Raw genomic sequence first — 16,542 nt, 5'->3', positions numbered from 1 at the left:
ATGAGCGCTGAATGCATCATAATTGACTGTCTACTGCTCTTGAACGGAACGTCGTGGCGAGAGTGGCCTTTCTTCACTTTCCAGGAGCGCACTGCTCGCATCAATCACTTCTCCGCTTTGTATCGATGACTCCTCATCCGCGTGCCCCATTGAGGTACCTTCCTCGGGTCCATCAACCCATTCCACACCCTCTGCATCCATGAGTTCAACACCCCACCTAACATCTCCCTGCGCGTCTCTAAACCAACCCAATTTAGTCAGTCTACCACTCTTAGTAAAGCCTTCGATACCTTGCTCTTCAATCAAACCGATCAGCCCCTCGCTTCCAGCAACCATAGCTAGTACGTCTGCCAAGCACTCGACGCGATGTTGCATGCATGAGCTCGGATATACGATCTGCAAGCTCACAACCAGAACAACCAGGATAACGATAAGCAGGATGAGTATGGTAAGCGAGAGCCACGTTGCCGTCTCATTCATAGCAAGAACTTCAACCCGTTTCGTAAACGTCCCATTCACAGGCTGTGACGAGGCCCGCTGGTAGGCTGCTCTCTCAGGTCCTGAAGATGACCAGCGCCCGCTGAGACTCGACGACCCGCTATTGACAAAGTGTTTGAAGAATATTTGTAAAGTCTTCTCGGAATGTCGCAATAGCGTTGTTGCATTTAGCAGGGATTCGGTGTCTTTGTTGGCAAGGTTCCAGTTTGCGTAGGACATGAAATCGACGTTGAGCCCACGATCCCGGTCGCGAATGTTGAAGCGTTCGCTTGCTGTTTCTTCGATGCTGCGGTTGTAGGATAGCCAGGAATGTGCTATGTGAGGTGTGATGATGTGTGGGGCGGTGAGGAGCTGCGTCATGAATAGATGGCCGTAACTAGTAGCTAGTGGTTAGCACTTGATTCGTGATGAACACGCTCGAGGTAGCCACTCAATTGGATGGATGCCTTACCTGACATTTCCTCTTCCTGTGTAGGATGTTGGACTAGGGTACAAGATATCCCAGGCGTAATCCCATGCGTCCAGAGCAGGCTGTGGGTCCGCCACCAAGCTGTAGTCCAAAACGTTCCCAGAACTCCTAGCTACAGTAACACTGGCGGATGTATTTTCGATGACCATGATACAGTCCATTATAGCCATCTTGGGCTCTTCCGTGAAGTAGAGAAGCTCTTCATCTGCAGAGCCGTACGGTGCGCTTATTTGTTGTACCTTCGGGTTCGCAGCTGGATTAGCTCCAGATATTTTCGCAGTCACACCTGGCCCCACGATCCACTTGATGGTAAAGTTACGGTACCAAGAGCCTTGAACGATAACATCTTCTGGTCCATCCTCGCTGAGGGGATCTGACGGCGCATTGGCACTCGTGCAGTTGCCATTAGTAAGTTGTTCATAAGTGCACTCTTGTATGAAGAAATTGGGATCCACCCGTTCAATCATTGAGCTGTTGCTGCTCCAATACGCAACGACAGCTTGCTGACCAGGATCTGTGCCATTCGCACAGCATGACAACCGTCTCCGGGCCGAGAAGACAGAGGTATTGTACGATTCGCCGTCGAATAGAGTAGTTGGTAATGCAAATCCTTGTAGCGCTTCATTGGTACGATTGGGAAAAACGTCTGCGGCTTGGTCAAGCCAGCCGGGGTCAGGTACGGCAATCGGAGAGCACTGTAATCGACTTCGGATAGCGGAAGTGATGAAAGACGCGTTTGCGGGTGACGCTAGAGAATCGGAGCTTGCATGTCTCCCAGAACCGGAACGCGATTTCGAGGATACTGTGACGTTTGGCAGCTCTTGCATATCAAGTGGGGTAAACGTCCATTCGTCCTTAGTCCACGCCAGTTGCGGTGCTTCTAGAAGGATCTCGTCCAACGCGTGGTTGAGCCACTGAATATTGGATGAGTCCAACATATGCTCGTCTAAGTCGAAATTGCGCGTCCGTTCGCCTGGGTTGGAAAAGTCGATAGGCTCTTGTAGAAGCTCAAAAGGTGCTGTCACCCAAAGTGTATCAATATGTGATGGGTCCCAAGTTTCCCGACTAATCAATGCGGTCTGTCTTTCGAAGACGGCTGCCATGGAGATAATGACTACACGGTTAGCTACACGACTCAACGGAGCGAGAAAATGCTTACGGATTTGTGTTAAGGTTGTACCAGTAGTTATTAGACAAAGCATCCAATGTTTCCGCGACGCTGATTTTGCCGCGGCCCATATCCAGTATGAAGACTGGTAAGTCAACGATGCTCCTCGTATTGGGACTACGGGTTTCCGCGACAACGAGAGATATGGCTGCAGAATCCGCATAGGTTTATCGATACCATCCCAACTCAATCCAATACAAACGGCGATTAGCGTTGCAACGACAGAGTGAGGAGAGAACGACGTGTCGAATAAACCCAAATCGACCTGGTAGGTAAAAGCAGTCTGGGAAAGCTTATCTTCTCGTGCATATCTGCGAAGAACGAACATGGTTGTTGCGACAGCGATCAGAGTAGCCAGTAGTGTAAGAAGCCATCGTTTGAGGAGCATTGAAGGCCTCCAGTCATCTTGAGAGCCATCTTTTGATATGGGATGGCTTACTGAAAGCTCGCTTGTCTTGCCGAGTACATTCGGCTTTCTACCTTCAATCGACTCCCCTGTCGTTTCCTTCTCTGAAATGATGCCGCCTTGTAGATGATATACCCGTGATTGGATAAGACCTTGCGTGCGCGATCTTTCATATCCAAGGAATGTACTGAACGTGGTAGAAGAAAGCGAAGTACTGCCAAGGAGGGATGATGTTCCAGCAACGGTGGCAGGATCTGAATGGAGGTTCAGTGGTCTTTTCCTGGGCGATGTGTAGAATACAGCTACTGCAATGTAGCCTGCCAAGAGCATGAACAATACTGCGAGTGTTATTGCAACCTCAGTGACGACCAGAATCCGTCTCCTAACGCGTGTAGCAAGCCCTTTTGTATCTTCCAATTGTGGGTTGTCGGCTTCTATGAGAGAAGAGAGCAAAAGCTCTTTTGTGAAGTGCATCCGAAGTTTGCTAGCTTCTTCCTCTAACGTGACGTTCTCCAAAATATTGGATACGTTGTGAGCGAAAGTTGAAGCAAGAAGCAACGATATACCCTCAAAAGAACCATGAACATTACGAGGTACGGCCATGTACTGGAGGTAGAGGTACGATGTCAGTATATGTCTCGCATGCACTTCGTACAGTCAGAACTTACCTTGTCCCAACTGTCACTGCGAAAAGTGAGATCATCCAATAAGTCGAAATCGATGGCTTGTTTCGACACAGGCTGCCTGCGTCGCTCAAACTCTGATACATCGAAGGACATGGAAGTTTCAACGCCGTCGATGGATGCAGAGACTGGGAGGCTAGCTGTATGATATTCCGGAGTGCATACTTGTGCCCGTATCGTGAGGTTGTCCCATGATTCTTTCTCCCATACACCCACGGGCACATCGACAGGTGACGGCCGGACAATCCATTGAGGCGATACAAGTAGCAGGTCACGCCCAATGCATTGATCGGAGAAACCATAAATGAACGTGCGAGACCATTGCTCGAGGACCTTCTCTCCAATGGAGCGAATTGCTGGAGGCTGACCGTAATCTCGAATAAGTGTCTCCCACGACACGTAATTGGAAGACATGTTGGTCCAGAGCAAGCCTCCATCATCTGTAAAGGTATCGCTAATGAAGCCATCGGAGTTCAACTCGGCTCCCAAAGCATCCCATTGAGCGATTGGACCTTGGATTTGGACCTCACAACCATCCTCTGATCGAACTTTGAAACCCTTTGAGGAGACAGTACATGTGTCGTTTGGACATGACGTTATCGGGATGTCTGTATACTTGTAGGTAATATCGATTATGTCCTTCTCAACCAGAGCCATCGATGTGCAACTGTAGTTTAGATGGAACACCTCAGTATCTGCTTGCCATATACCGTTCGGAAGCGTTGCATGGCGCTTGTCGCCATTTGATGCTCCAAAAGGTACAATGACTTGCGAATTCGACGACCAGATAGATGTAGATACGTTGAAGAGATATCCACTTATAGTTCGGAGATACGTATCCCTTCGAGGTGAAAGCTGAATGGGTGACAAGTCTTCGCCAATTGTCTGGCCAGCGGCATACCGTTGAAGCTGCACATCCTCCTGATACAAGATTTCTTTCGCAACGAATACGGACGACGAGAAGGTTGAAATGCTGAGCACACTGATACCAGCTGCGAGCGAAGACAAGGCCAGATTCCATCTCCGGTGGCCGCCGCTCCGCTTTCGAGAGAAACCTACAAAGATGCTTTTCCACCAGACCTTGGGCAGATAGAATAGGGTGAACTTGGCTTCGATAGATTCGGGGCCGGCCATGCGTGCGTATGCTTCAGTCCTCTTTACATCTTCCGCAACCTGGACAACAGCCTGCGTGAAGAAAATGGCGACGATAGTGGGCGTATATCTCCATCCAATGAGTAGTCCAGTAGACCCATCCTCATCTCCGAGTCCATGGTTTTTATAAGAGTGCCAGCTAAGGGCTGCTAACACGGTCGAGAGTATGAGTGATGCTAGGCTAAGAGTGATCAGGTATGGGCGCCGCAGCGTGTATGGCACCCAATCTGTGGATGTCCGCAGGCTTTGATCTTGAAATTTTGCTTTAAGCTTGTTAGAAGATGTCGGACATAGTAACTTGGGGTACTCGGTGTTGCACTCACGCTCATGGGTATCATCGAAGTTCCTTATTTGCGACTCATCCAGCGAGTGGTCATCGATTGCTCCACTGAGTGCGGTAGATGCTCGGCTGGAGAGAAGCGTCTCGTTTTCCTGAGCAGCATGAGGAGACGAATCGGTGTGTTCGCGTTGCTCTTGAGCTCGGGATTCAGGCCTGCGAGTGCGGTCGACGCCGTCGCCCTGTTCGGCGTGTTCATGCTGCGTGATGCCGCTTAAGGTATCGCTCTCAGGAAACGATATCCATGAATAACGTTCGCGCGGTTCTGACGATGGACTAGTGTTTGAATGCGACATGCTGTTTGCGCATTAAACTCCGGATTGCGGCTCCCACGCAGGTCATTAGGCAGTCTGACTGGAATATGTAGATCGCGCAGAGTACCTAGGTATTTGGGGAAGACATATCTAGAGGCTGAGTGCATTCAGGCAACCATATTAACCCCAGGAAGACTTGGCTCCATGTTACGCGCTGCAGATGCAGCGGTCACAATCAGCAGCATAGCCTCGTTACGCCCGGCGACCCACTCATGGCGGCCCAATCTCCGCTGGTTACCTGGCAGAGCCTCTTAGTCTTGGAAGCCGTTAGACATATAAGATGCGGGCTGTGATTGCCCAGTAATAATGCGAGAGAGATCTGTTTGCATGCGACAAGACGGAAGTCGCGAAGTGCGGAGGACATGCCAAGGTTCCACAGGGGGTCAACGTCAGCGCTAAAGCTCAAAAGGGAAAGCGTTTGAGGGCGGAATTGTCGATCGACGATCTTCGTGATGTAACACAGATCTTCACCGGAGTGCCTACCTACACAGATATAGATAGCATCGCTGTATCACAGCCGACGACAATATTGCTCAATACGTGCTTACCCTATCTACCAGCACGAACTCTGAGAGACCTCGGGAGCATCTGGCTGTCGTGGGCCGTACAAGCAAGCATCAAGTACGTGGTTGTTGTGCGATCACGCAACACATGACTTCGAAATCGTATTAGCTATCTCCAAGACTAAGGGTTCTGGAAACGCTTGATGTTACAACAATAGCTGTCGGTTCGCATCGCTTCCAAGACCCACATCGCGCTAATTGCATTCACAGACTAACGCATTTCAATGCGATCAGTCTCTGGGGATGGTTGAACTCGAGTGTCTCAGCGTGGTCTACTACCTTTCAAAGTTCACTCATCGTCTCTCGAGATCCCATGGACATCGTTACATCCCCCTCACTCCAGCACGAACATGGTACCATCCCAGTCATAAACCCGAGCCAGCCTCCTCCCAAAGTTCCTCGCCAGCTTAAGCGGTATCTCGTTACTCGGATGAGGTTGGTGGAAATGTATACCTCGCTGTAGGTGCTCCAAGCCACCTGTTGGGGTGAACTCCCAGGCTGAGCCGTGCATCTGCTCAGCCGCAAAGCCGAGCTTAGTGAGTGCGCTCAAGAATTCTCCCCATGTAACCTTACCGGGCACGCTGCCGTTTTCATCTGGAATGTGGAAGAGCGCCGAGAAGACGCGATGGGCGTTTTGGTCAACCTTATAAACAACCTTCTCTTCCAACTCTCCCTCTGGGCCTTGCGCAGCTGGCACTGCACCTGGGCCAGGCTCGCCATGGGTCTTCTCTTTGGTCTTCTCCGTCACTGCAAGCTTGTCGAAGCTGGCGGTGACGTCTTTGGATGAGTCGTGGAAGATTTTTGAAGCTGGCTGGGGCTGAAATATATCCTCTGGTCGATCAGACTGGTTCGGCCTTGGAAACTTCTCATCCCATGTCTTGGTCCGTCTGATTGCACCTCCTTCGTCGAAGATGCGACGGAGTGCTCTCCTCTGAGGCCGTTGACAAAGCTTAGTTATATTCCCGTCCACCATGGCCCAGAAGTCGTCTAGATGTCTTTCAGCTTTGCATAGTGCTTGTCGCACTGGCTTTCTAGCGGCGCTCTTTTCGGAAGGGTAAAAGAACTTCTTGTCTTCGGGATCTCCTAGGTCTGTATCCGTAATGAGCCCCTCCTCAGTTTGGAAGACCTTTCCCCAGCCTTGAAATGACCCCATTAGACTGGCTTTATAGTCCGCTGAGTCTGATTCTAGGTAGTATACCGACTCAGTGTACCAGGGCTGGATCATCAATCGAAAGGCGCATTCAGCGAGGACTGAAAGCTTCGTCAATATCTGCTCGATCTGGTGACTGAAGAGATTTCTTGCCGCCGGGCTTCGTGAGAGAAAGGTCTCGAGAACGTCTAGGCCATGGTAGAGCTCCTGCCAATCCGCGATCTTTTCACTCTCGTAAGCGCCAGTGATGCTGAACAACATCATATAAGTTTCCCTCAGTAACGGCTCTTTAAGCATGCTTGGGTTAGTTTTGATATTCCTGTTGTCTCTAACAAAGTGCATGCGGAACCCGGGGCTTGTACAAACCCCTCTGAGTTCCACCAAGTACAATGTCTTCATCTCTTCGAGCAGGAAATGTGTGTAGTCGATGATCTTCACTTCCGACTCTTCAAGTTCGCTGTAGACGATCCCGTTCGGATATGTCTCAGTTAGCTTTTCGAGCTCGTGCATCTGATCCGCTAGTTCCTGCCAGTACATGAGATGGAAATGCGACCGAAGAACTATACCGTTCAGGGTGAGCCTCACAAAGTCTTGTCCTCGCAGTGCTGGGTGTGATTTGCCATGCTCGTCTGGCACCATGAATACGTCATGGTTTACAGCATCCTCATAGGCGTCCTCAAAATAACCAGGATCTTCCCGAAGATGAAAAGCGTGATCCTGGATAGCTTTAGCAGCAGATTTGACAAGTCGGCAAACTCTGCCGATATCCAAGCCAGTGGGCCCTTGGTAATATAACCTAGCTGCAATTCCGGCAAAGGAATTCACAAGCTCTCCACGTCCGACCAAATTGAGTGGTTCCGGTTTGATAGGATGAATGTCGTCTGTCAGCTCTGCTGAGCTAATGGGGCTCAGTATAGCCTCGCAAATCTTGACCAGGATAGTGTAGACGTGGCATTGTATCAACAAGACCTGCAGACCCTCACCAAGGCCAAGGGCGAGTTTTCTAACCTCTAAAACCTCTACACTCTCAAGGTTCGGCCATTCACGAATCTTCCCGTAGGTCAATTCGCCGTCAAAGAGCATTTTGTTTGTCGGCAAGAGCTGATCATTGACTCGAGCGGTCGGTATAAACATACGCTCAAACGCACCGAAAGCGTATGGATGGCTTCGTCCTCGTGCATTAAGATATATGAGAAGCGCTTTCGGATCTTTCGCGAGATCTTGAAGGTTAATATATGGTAGTATTCGCTTTGGATCGATGCTGTCTGACGCTTCTGTACTGGTATCAATGCTGGCGTTCTGCAATCCCCTACACATCGACAACCTCCAAGATCACCTTTTGCGAGAGGAAGAAGAGAGGCTAGGGAGGGTTGACTTACTGATGCTTTTCGCGGGAGTGGGGACAAATTTCCCTGTAGTATCTTCGAAGCTAGATGAAAGGTGCTTGCCCGCCATATCAGGCCAAACGCTCAAAAGGAGTTCCCTTCGCTTCGCTTCGGTCGTGTATGACTGTCTATATCTCTTACGTATAACTTCCTCGTGACGAAGAATTATATCGTGAAGCCTCTGATAGCTCGTCGAAGCCCTCGTAGCATACTCGGTGGCCAAATCCTCGAGTTCGTTCATAGGGTAGAGATCTCCGTGTTTGTGACTGGAGAGGAGCCACTTGAAGATGGATTGCATTTCTTCGTCGGTAAATATAGGCATCATTTCAGGAACGCGATCGTGTCGATATACTTCCCGAAGTTGAGAACAACTGGGTGGATGGAATACGAGAAGGGCGGGGTATTAATAGACAAGGCGAGCAGAAACCGTAGCCTAGAACCATCGTCGTAGAGTCCGTGACCGACTACAGTTCAAGGCCGCACTGACTAGTCTATACGCCATGAAAGTGACGAAATGAGAACGCACTCCAAAGGCTTCTAGCCATCTGCCGGCGAAGGCGGTGCTTTGGAATCAGTGAAGCATCTGATTATACTTATAAGTATTCATTCTGCGCTTGCTAAAGGTTGTGCGTGATCAAGAAGAAAACATCATAGTGGGCCGCGGAGTTGCTGGATTGTGGGGATGGTCAGGACATCCACAAACACGTACTTTGAAGACATTAATCGAGATGCGAACTTGACGTAAGAAGACTGTAAGAGCTAGGTTCTCTCTTTCTTGAAGAAGGCAATCGTTCATTACGCTGAGAATAGCTCAACATTTGATGAGCGGCTGAGATATATCCAATTCCGGGAGGATGCCGGGATACTGTGCCACTTCCAAAATGCCCTCTGGACTCAAATGCAACGGGCCCCATCTACGCCCTCCGTAACACGTGAGCTCATAGACATCCTCTCCAGGCTTGGTCTTGGTTTTGAGGTACGCGAAGATCTTGGCATTCGCCTCGGTGTCCTCCGGATCCTTGGCCACAGCCCACCACGTTGTCGGTTTTGGAGGTACCTTCCTCTTCGTGAATCTCAGTTTCCGCTCCTCGTAGCTCACACCGGGAATATCGATGTCGCGCCAACCCCGGAGATCATCAACCGTCTCGCCTTCGATCAGGGACAACTTCCAACACGGCTTTCCATTGGAATCGTGGGTTTTTTCGACACGATCTCCGTAGAAAGCCTCTAAGTTACACTCCGTCTCTTCATCGTGGCGATCACGACTGAATTCATCTGTGGATGGGTATACGAAGACAGTGGCTGTAATTGGTTCCACGTTCGAAGAGATGTCGACCTCCCTGTTGTTCCCGTCAGGAGACGGACTTGCAATGACCGCTGGTATCAACGCAAGGAACAAGAGACGAAAGCGCATGATGTGAGATTGACGGAACAAAGTTCTTGGGACAAAATGTATGGAGAAGTTTGGTAGTGAAAAGATCGTGGGATCTTTGAGATGTGAGATGGCTCAATGGTAGATAGCAACACTTCAATGCGTGCCCGCTCTTATAGACATATTGCGACGCTCGAGATTACGATCCTGCTATACTTGGAGTTTTACTTCGCCGTCTTGATGTCCACAGAAAGACCATGTTCAAACGTAGAAGTCGGCGCCTAGGAGCTATGACAGCATACCTGTCTTGAGCACTATCCATGATGAGGTCGCTTTGGACCTGATTCGAATGAAGCACAATGAATCTGCGACCGGAATCGACGACAACCGATGCAAACTTGTGGCGGCGGCACCTACTGTCGACGAAGAAGTGGGGGGAAAGTGATGTGGTTCCGTGCCGTAATGTGAGCTCATTTTACCCGTGAGAGCGCTAGGCGATTATGTCAGACAGCAAGACCGACATGATTGGCCCACTGCGGCCCCACTCTGACACGCCCCAAAATAGAGTAGGCTCACTCGTTTGCACTTGCATCTGAATCCTTCTCTCCGCCTTGCGTAGAGATATTTCAGGTGCATGGCACAGCAGCCTCGCGTGCGTTGAACTTGATGGCAGTGTCAATTTGAAACGGACTACTGCCGTCAGCAATGTGCCGCTGGCGCTGGCACTCGTCAAGGTAGTACGAAGTCAGTCCGATGGCAGTCACCATGAATGGTACTTCAGGTAAATCGAGATCACATTTCCGGGGCGTCTAGGGCCATCGCAATGCAGGTAGTCACCGAGCACTGGCCAAATAATGGAAAGGATAACATTGAGCTACTGACGTCCGATATCTCCACAGATGATAACATGCCTACGTAATTTCTTCTAGCATAATGTTTGACCTTGCACCCATCCAGCGCCGACCTATCGACCCATCGACCCGTCTATCATCTGTCTAGATCTTGAGTAAGATTTTAGACCCAGAGTCTATGAACGCCGTAACCGTGAATGACACCCCAACACAAGTGCGACGAATAGGGTTTCCTCTACATCGTCCTTCAGGAAGGGATATTCAAGCGAGCTGAAACATATCACCTCTCCAGCCGTACGTCCTCGCAAGACGCCGACCGAAGCGTCGAGCCCATGTGAAAGGCAGCTTGTGTGTCGGGTGAGGCTCATGGAACTGGATGGGCTGCTCTACATCGAGGTCTCGCGGGGTGAACTGCCAGGCGGAGCCTTGCAGCTTCTGTGCGGCGAATCCAGTAGCTACCATGGCGTATAGGAAGTCGTGCCAGGGGATATCACCAGGATGGTCGCGCGAAAGTGGTGAATGGAATAAGACCTTGAAGACTTTGTGCGCGCGCTTATCGAGACGGAAAGTCGGTTGTTCGTCGATGTTGGTGGGGGCTTCTGGCACGTTCGGGTTGTTCTCATGACCATCCTCGGTGTTGAGGGCTGCCAGACCATGAGACTTTGCTTTGTTGGTATTGCTCAGATTGATCTTGTCAAATGCGCCGGTGATCTGCTTTGTAGGGTCGTGGAAGTCATTGGAGACTGGAACGTATACGTATTCAATTGGCGCAGAGGAGTTTGAAGCCTCCTCGGGCTCGACCCAAAGCGGCGTGCGCTGTAGAGTACGCTCCTTGATAAGACCGGAGACTATGTCGTGAGGCGTAGTACCAGTACATTCTCTAAATCGAACATCTGCAGCATGCCAGAACGCGTCCAGGGCCGCCTCTGCACTCCTGAGATTTTCGACGGTCATCCTGCTTCGTCGCTTGTTGACTGGATAGCGAAACCTTGCGCCTGGCTTCCCAAGATCAGCGAGGTTGGTTCCCTCGAAGGTTGTGCTCAAAGTTGAGTGCCACCTAGAGAGGCTGATAGCATAGGCTGTCATGAGCTCTGTCTGTCGCTGTTTGGCTAAGTACTGAACTCGCTTTGCCCATGGTAGGAAGAAGCTGAGTTGACGAAGACATTCCGAGACTATGGAAAGCTTTGAAAGGAGGGAAGCTGCGAATGGGGAAGTCAAGTCCCTCGCTCGCTCGTTATTTTGCAGGAGGTTGTCCAGTGCCTCCACCAGAGTGTGCACCTTTAACGACTGTCGGACGGGTGGCTCCCAAAGATACTTGAAAAGAGTGAAGACGCGCTCCAGTTCTTTGTCTCGTTTGCGACTACCTTTGCCGGTGAATTTGATACCCACCACCATATCTTCCACACTGTGATCGCATTCTTGGGAGAAATAGGCGCGAATTTCTAAAGAGGATGACCAGGCTGCCCTCAGCTCTTGTATGATTTCCAATTGGAAGAATTCTAGAAAAGACCATGCTTCAACGAGTGACTCTGAGAAGTCTTTCGGGAGCTCTTCTTTGCCACCAAGCGTCCCAAACCCAAGCCCGTCTTTGTGTAGCAAGGAAAGACGATTGAGCTCAGATATACGTTGACGTAGTTCGTTCCACATGAACAGATCAATGTAGCAGTCGGTGGCCATACTATGTAACACACGAGGCCAAAGAACTTCGTTGCGCGCACTCCTGTGTGTTTGTTTGCAACGAATACCTGGCAGTAGCTCAGGCCGATGTTCTTTGCATTCAAGTGTAGACTCTCGAAAGTATCCTGGATCCTCTCGGAGCAACCAGATGTGGTCTTCCGTCGCATTCTGACATGCCGACACCAGTGTTTCGAGTCGACCGAGATCTTCCAATGTGGGTACACGATAGCATGCTTCGCGTACGATAGCGTTGAGCGAGGTGAAGTCCTGGTCGCTGCAAGTGAGAGCTGGAGGCTCGAGTGGGGAAGGAACATCTTTGCCGATCCAAGGTAGATTTACGCACGATTGCTCGGTGATGGCTAATCGCACCATAGCGTTATCTGACAAGATTTCGCCAACACAGAGTAGAAGGAATTGGTATACCATGTTCTGCATCGCCATAATGTGTGAGCCAGGCAAAGGATGTATGGTATCTCCTCTGCTCATCGATTCAGCGGCGTCCTCTTCCGTATTCCACTGAACCATCTGCCCATACCCTCCTAAGTTCAGTTTCATAGTGTACCTTGTCTTCTCGAGAAGTGCTGATCGTAGATGAACTAGAGGGGCCAGCTCGTAATCCAGAAGGGCGAATTTCCACATTGCGTGTCGGCCACGTGCGTTAAGAAGGATGAGCAACGGATGCGGCTTGGTGAGATCCTCAAGGTTGAGATGGGGAAAGGCGTACTGCGCCAGGCCATGCGAATGCCTCTGGTGTGGGCACGCATTAATAACGGACCTGTCGATGTCGGGGCGATGATGCTTTGGTAGCTGTGATGGCCAAGCCTTCTCGAGGATGGCCTTCCGCTGCGCCTTAGACTTCTTGAGCCAACGCGTGCGGATCTCGTCTTCCAAATAGACCATGATACCACACAGAGTTGACCAAACCATAAGGTTGACCACCAGGGCATCGCACTCGGCGTTCTCATCGATGATGTGCTTCACCGGGATCATGAGGGCTTTCTCCCAACATAATGGTTCCTTCTGTATGTCCTTGTCGCATGGGTCGTCTTCTGGGCAGCCGAAGTAATGGTGTACGTGCTCGAAGTAGTGGAAGATAGTTGCTCTTGTGAATGTAAGACCGCCAGACCTTGTACCTTTGAGTAGCGCTTGGCGCAGTGCCTCAGATGCTTCGGGTTCGGGCAGAGATTGGAGTGATTGCAGCCGCTGCCGGTACTGATCGGCCGACTCTATGTCTGGTTCGATTGGCGATGATGATGACAGATTCAGAGCTTCAAAAGAGAGGCGAGGAAATTGAGAAAAGATTGCATCGTTGTGCGCAGACGTAGAAGAAAATGACTCTAGGCTGCAGCGCCGGTTTTCGCAAACAGGCGCCAGTGAGAGGAATTCCCCCCAAATCGCGACAGCAAACGGCCGTCAGGCGAGCGCTCTCATACCGCTACATCCCCGCGTTCACCAACGCGACGACATAGGCTTGCATCAGCGACAAAAACCATGCTGCTGAACTAATTGCGCAAAGCGACATGTGCCTACCGATGTCGTCTAACGGGGCAAACATACCAGAATCGTTCACTATTGACGTTTGGCTAGTGAAATGAGTCCAGCGTGTAGGTCAGTTGTGGTCACTGTAGGTGTCGCTTCCCTCAACTATCAAAACCACCCAAGGAAGGTGCGCCTATTGACGCGAAGCCTCATTCCCCTCTCTTTACACCTTGTCTACGGCCTACTCCACTTTCTCTCACTTTTTTCCCGTCGCGTCGTCGATCAAGTTGCGGTGAAAGCCCTTCAACAGTCGGTCAGATAACGCGCGGAATATCGTCGGGACGCTGCAGACGATCGGGAAACCACAGCGACATCTCAGAACCACCATCTCGCTAATGGCACAACCCGCTTTCGGATGCGACACAAATTTACGTATGCGCGACGCGGCGCGGCATCGTACGACTTGCCCTCCGTGGTCCCGGTGAGCAACGTTGCGCAGTATAGCGGGGGGAAGTTTGTTCCACCAAGGGCTAAGGCAAGGACGAGGATCAATTTCCCCAGATCAGGCTATACGCCAGTCCGGGGAAAGCGGGCGGCGAGGATAAGGCTTGGACGAAACATGTCGGATGTTGCCAAAGAGCAATGGCTACGTCGTATTACCAACGATGAAACGACGTTGAGGTCGCGTTAGCTCGCGTCTAACCCGCGGCTTCCATGGCTTCCTATTCGGCGTCTCGACAATATGATGCCATGACAGGCGAGCTTGGCTCAGGCTATTGGTAGACACGAAGAAGCAAAGAAAGTTCGCGCCAGGAATAGTCGCCCGGTAATAATGTCGATATATTCAACGACAACATGGACTCATGGTTCGGATGATGCGGAGAGAAAACTGTTTGCAGAGGACGCGTCGCGCATCGAGATCGCAACGCGACTGGCGCTGACACGAGTTTTTGCGGCGCCAAACCTGTTCGATCAGTCTTCGATCAGCGATTCCTTGGACCTTTGGCGAGAACAACTTGGATTAGCCTTGCGCAGGGCGGCCAACGCAGGACGGAGAGAGGTCTGAGATCTGAGATGTCACTCTTCTGCCGCAATTTCGACCGGTAGAAAAGGGGCGGCACGATGGCACAAATGTCAGTGACGCCTTGGTCGTGACACCTGTCGGCTCGAGCGTCCTTCCAACAGCGTTCTCGAAGGCTCATTCCAGCCGGGCAACCGTTGCATTGCAGAGATTATTTTCCGCGTCGCAACCTAAAACGGCTTGCCTATCTGGGTGTGTCCGACTCACAGGGAGCATGAGTCGATGATAAGCGGTAGAAAAAGCCGTTGCGAATGCGAAAGGCTGTGCCTGGATGGGCATCAAGAAATCAAGCAGTAATGCGCATCCCGCTGATCAAAGGTGGAGAGACAGAGTTCCAGACGCCTCGTCTTCCTTTTCGAGTGGGCGAATCCCAGCCTGCTGGTATCCGGGGAATGCAGCCCGGAAGCTCCACTTACCCCATCTTGCTCTGCCGCAAGCCCTCGCGTGGGATGTGCATACACTTGCATATCGGACAAGCGGTCAGAGAATTGACTTGTTCGGTCCGGCTTTGATGATGCCTTGCTTGCGACAGCCGCCCAAAGGACACTGTGGTGTCTTGCTGGCCCACGTCATACGCTTGTCGGCTCCTACCCGCGGACCGCCGCCGTGTATCGCAAGGTATTGGTTTGCTGGTTCGGGCCGTCTACGATACAGCGATAGGCATCCTTTCTTTACCCAGCAAGCTCCTGATGCCGTCGAGGAATGCGTAGGAGGCTGCAGAAGTGCCTGAGGGCTTGTGCGCCTTGTTTGTCGCATCCTCGCTTCGAGAACATCGTCTCAGACACGTCGATGATGACAGGACGCCCCAGAACAGCCTTGATTCTGCGACCCTGGAACAGGATCAGGGCGTGGGGTGGACTCTGCGCGCCAGGTGCAACGATGGTTGCGAAGCAAGGAGTTGCAACCGTCCGCTTCCCCGTGTGGCCGCCGCATTTGATTGCTGATTATACTTTTGCTTTTAGCTCAAAACGTATGGCCCTTCCGAGATTCCGTTACAACCCTGGCTAATGATGCGAGTCAGGGTTTGTCTTTTCGGCGGTGAATAGCGATCGTATCAGTACTTTGGTCTTTCTTGTATAAGAGAGCAACCCCCTTCGGCGCGGTATCGCCATTTCCAACACATCGCAAAGTACAACTCAGCCCTAAGCCCAAGACTCACCTGTTACAGACGTCATCATCTACTTGATACCTAAAAACCACATCTACGTCAAACCTCTTTGCTTTCCTCAAACACACCACCAAAGCATTACTCACACACGAGCCTTCTACAACACCAAACTTGTGTAACACGCCTCGCCCAGTGACACGCACCTACCAAAAAGTAAGCCCAGCCCCCTACGCAACACTCTTCCCCATACCCGAGCACCTCAAGTCCGGGGCTCCGCCAAATCTGGCGGCCCTGCATGGCCAACGCACAAACCACACATCAGCCCTGTCGCAAACAGCCCCTCGCCCTCAGCGCATTCTACCCTGATATATTAAATCTGACTCACCCTTCCTTAGGCTCACAACCCCGTCTTCGTAACCGAGTCAGCCCCCCGAAGTTTTAGTTGTTGTCACAGCCCGAGACAGCACATCACATATCTTTTGCGCCTTCCCCCGAGCGAAACTTGCAGTTCCTACCCTGCATTGCACCAGCGCATCAATACTTCCGGCCCGTACCAGCTTTTCGGCTTCCGTTGCGAACTATTTAATCGACTGTTCCGGACACCCTCCATTTTACCCGCCAGTCTTCCTTGCTACTCCCTACAAGACTCATCCTCGTCTACGTACCGAGTACATCGATCTACAAAACCGAATCACCCTTCAACTTCACAAAACCACACAAACAACCACCAAAATGCCCGCCTCAGCAGCCTCCGCATTCAACCCCCGCCAGCGCCTCTCCATCTTCACAAACTCAACTCTCGGTCACGATGTCAGCGCAGCTTTCAAGGCATCATCAAGCCTGAGCTCG

At 51.1% G+C, this 16,542-nt stretch overlaps 4 protein-coding genes across 4 annotated transcripts; all 4 read right to left on the bottom strand.

Moving 5' to 3' along the window:
- Nucleotides 1-30: 30 nt before the first annotated feature.
- Nucleotides 31-5,241, bottom strand: J4E87_000385 (uncharacterized protein; the record flags this gene model as incomplete). Its single annotated transcript, XM_049372043.1, has 4 exons — nt 31-874; nt 950-3,147; nt 3,210-4,978; nt 5,238-5,241. 4 exons carry the CDS (start codon nt 5,239-5,241, stop codon nt 31-33), a joined length of 4,815 nt encoding a protein of 1,604 aa, XP_049238177.1.
- Nucleotides 5,242-5,924: 683 nt separating this feature from the next.
- J4E87_000384 (uncharacterized protein) lies at nt 5,925-7,823 on the bottom strand (the record flags this gene model as incomplete). Its single annotated transcript, XM_049372042.1, has 1 exon — nt 5,925-7,823. The coding sequence occupies one exon, from the start codon at nt 7,821-7,823 to the stop codon at nt 5,925-5,927; it is 1,899 nt and encodes a 632-aa protein (XP_049238176.1).
- Nucleotides 7,824-8,936: 1,113 nt separating this feature from the next.
- Nucleotides 8,937-9,539, bottom strand: J4E87_000383 (uncharacterized protein; the record flags this gene model as incomplete). The annotated part of the gene is made up of 1 exon (XM_049372041.1): nt 8,937-9,539. One exon carries the CDS (start codon nt 9,537-9,539, stop codon nt 8,937-8,939), a length of 603 nt encoding a protein of 200 aa, XP_049238175.1.
- A 1,070-nt stretch (nt 9,540-10,609) lies between these two features.
- Nucleotides 10,610-13,015, bottom strand: J4E87_000382 (uncharacterized protein; the record flags this gene model as incomplete). Its single annotated transcript, XM_049372040.1, has 1 exon — nt 10,610-13,015. One exon carries the CDS (start codon nt 13,013-13,015, stop codon nt 10,610-10,612), a length of 2,406 nt encoding a protein of 801 aa, XP_049238174.1.
- Between the last annotated feature and the right edge of the window lie 3,527 nt (nt 13,016-16,542).

The sequence above is a fragment of the Alternaria ethzedia genome (genome assembly GCF_023757985.1).
Source record: "Alternaria ethzedia strain BMP 0044 chromosome Unknown scaffold_1, whole genome shotgun sequence".
In the NCBI taxonomy this organism is placed as follows: Eukaryota; Fungi; Ascomycota; class Dothideomycetes; order Pleosporales; family Pleosporaceae; genus Alternaria; species Alternaria ethzedia.
Note: the sequence above shows the minus strand (reverse complement) of the source record. Positions and strands in the feature narration are given on the sequence as shown.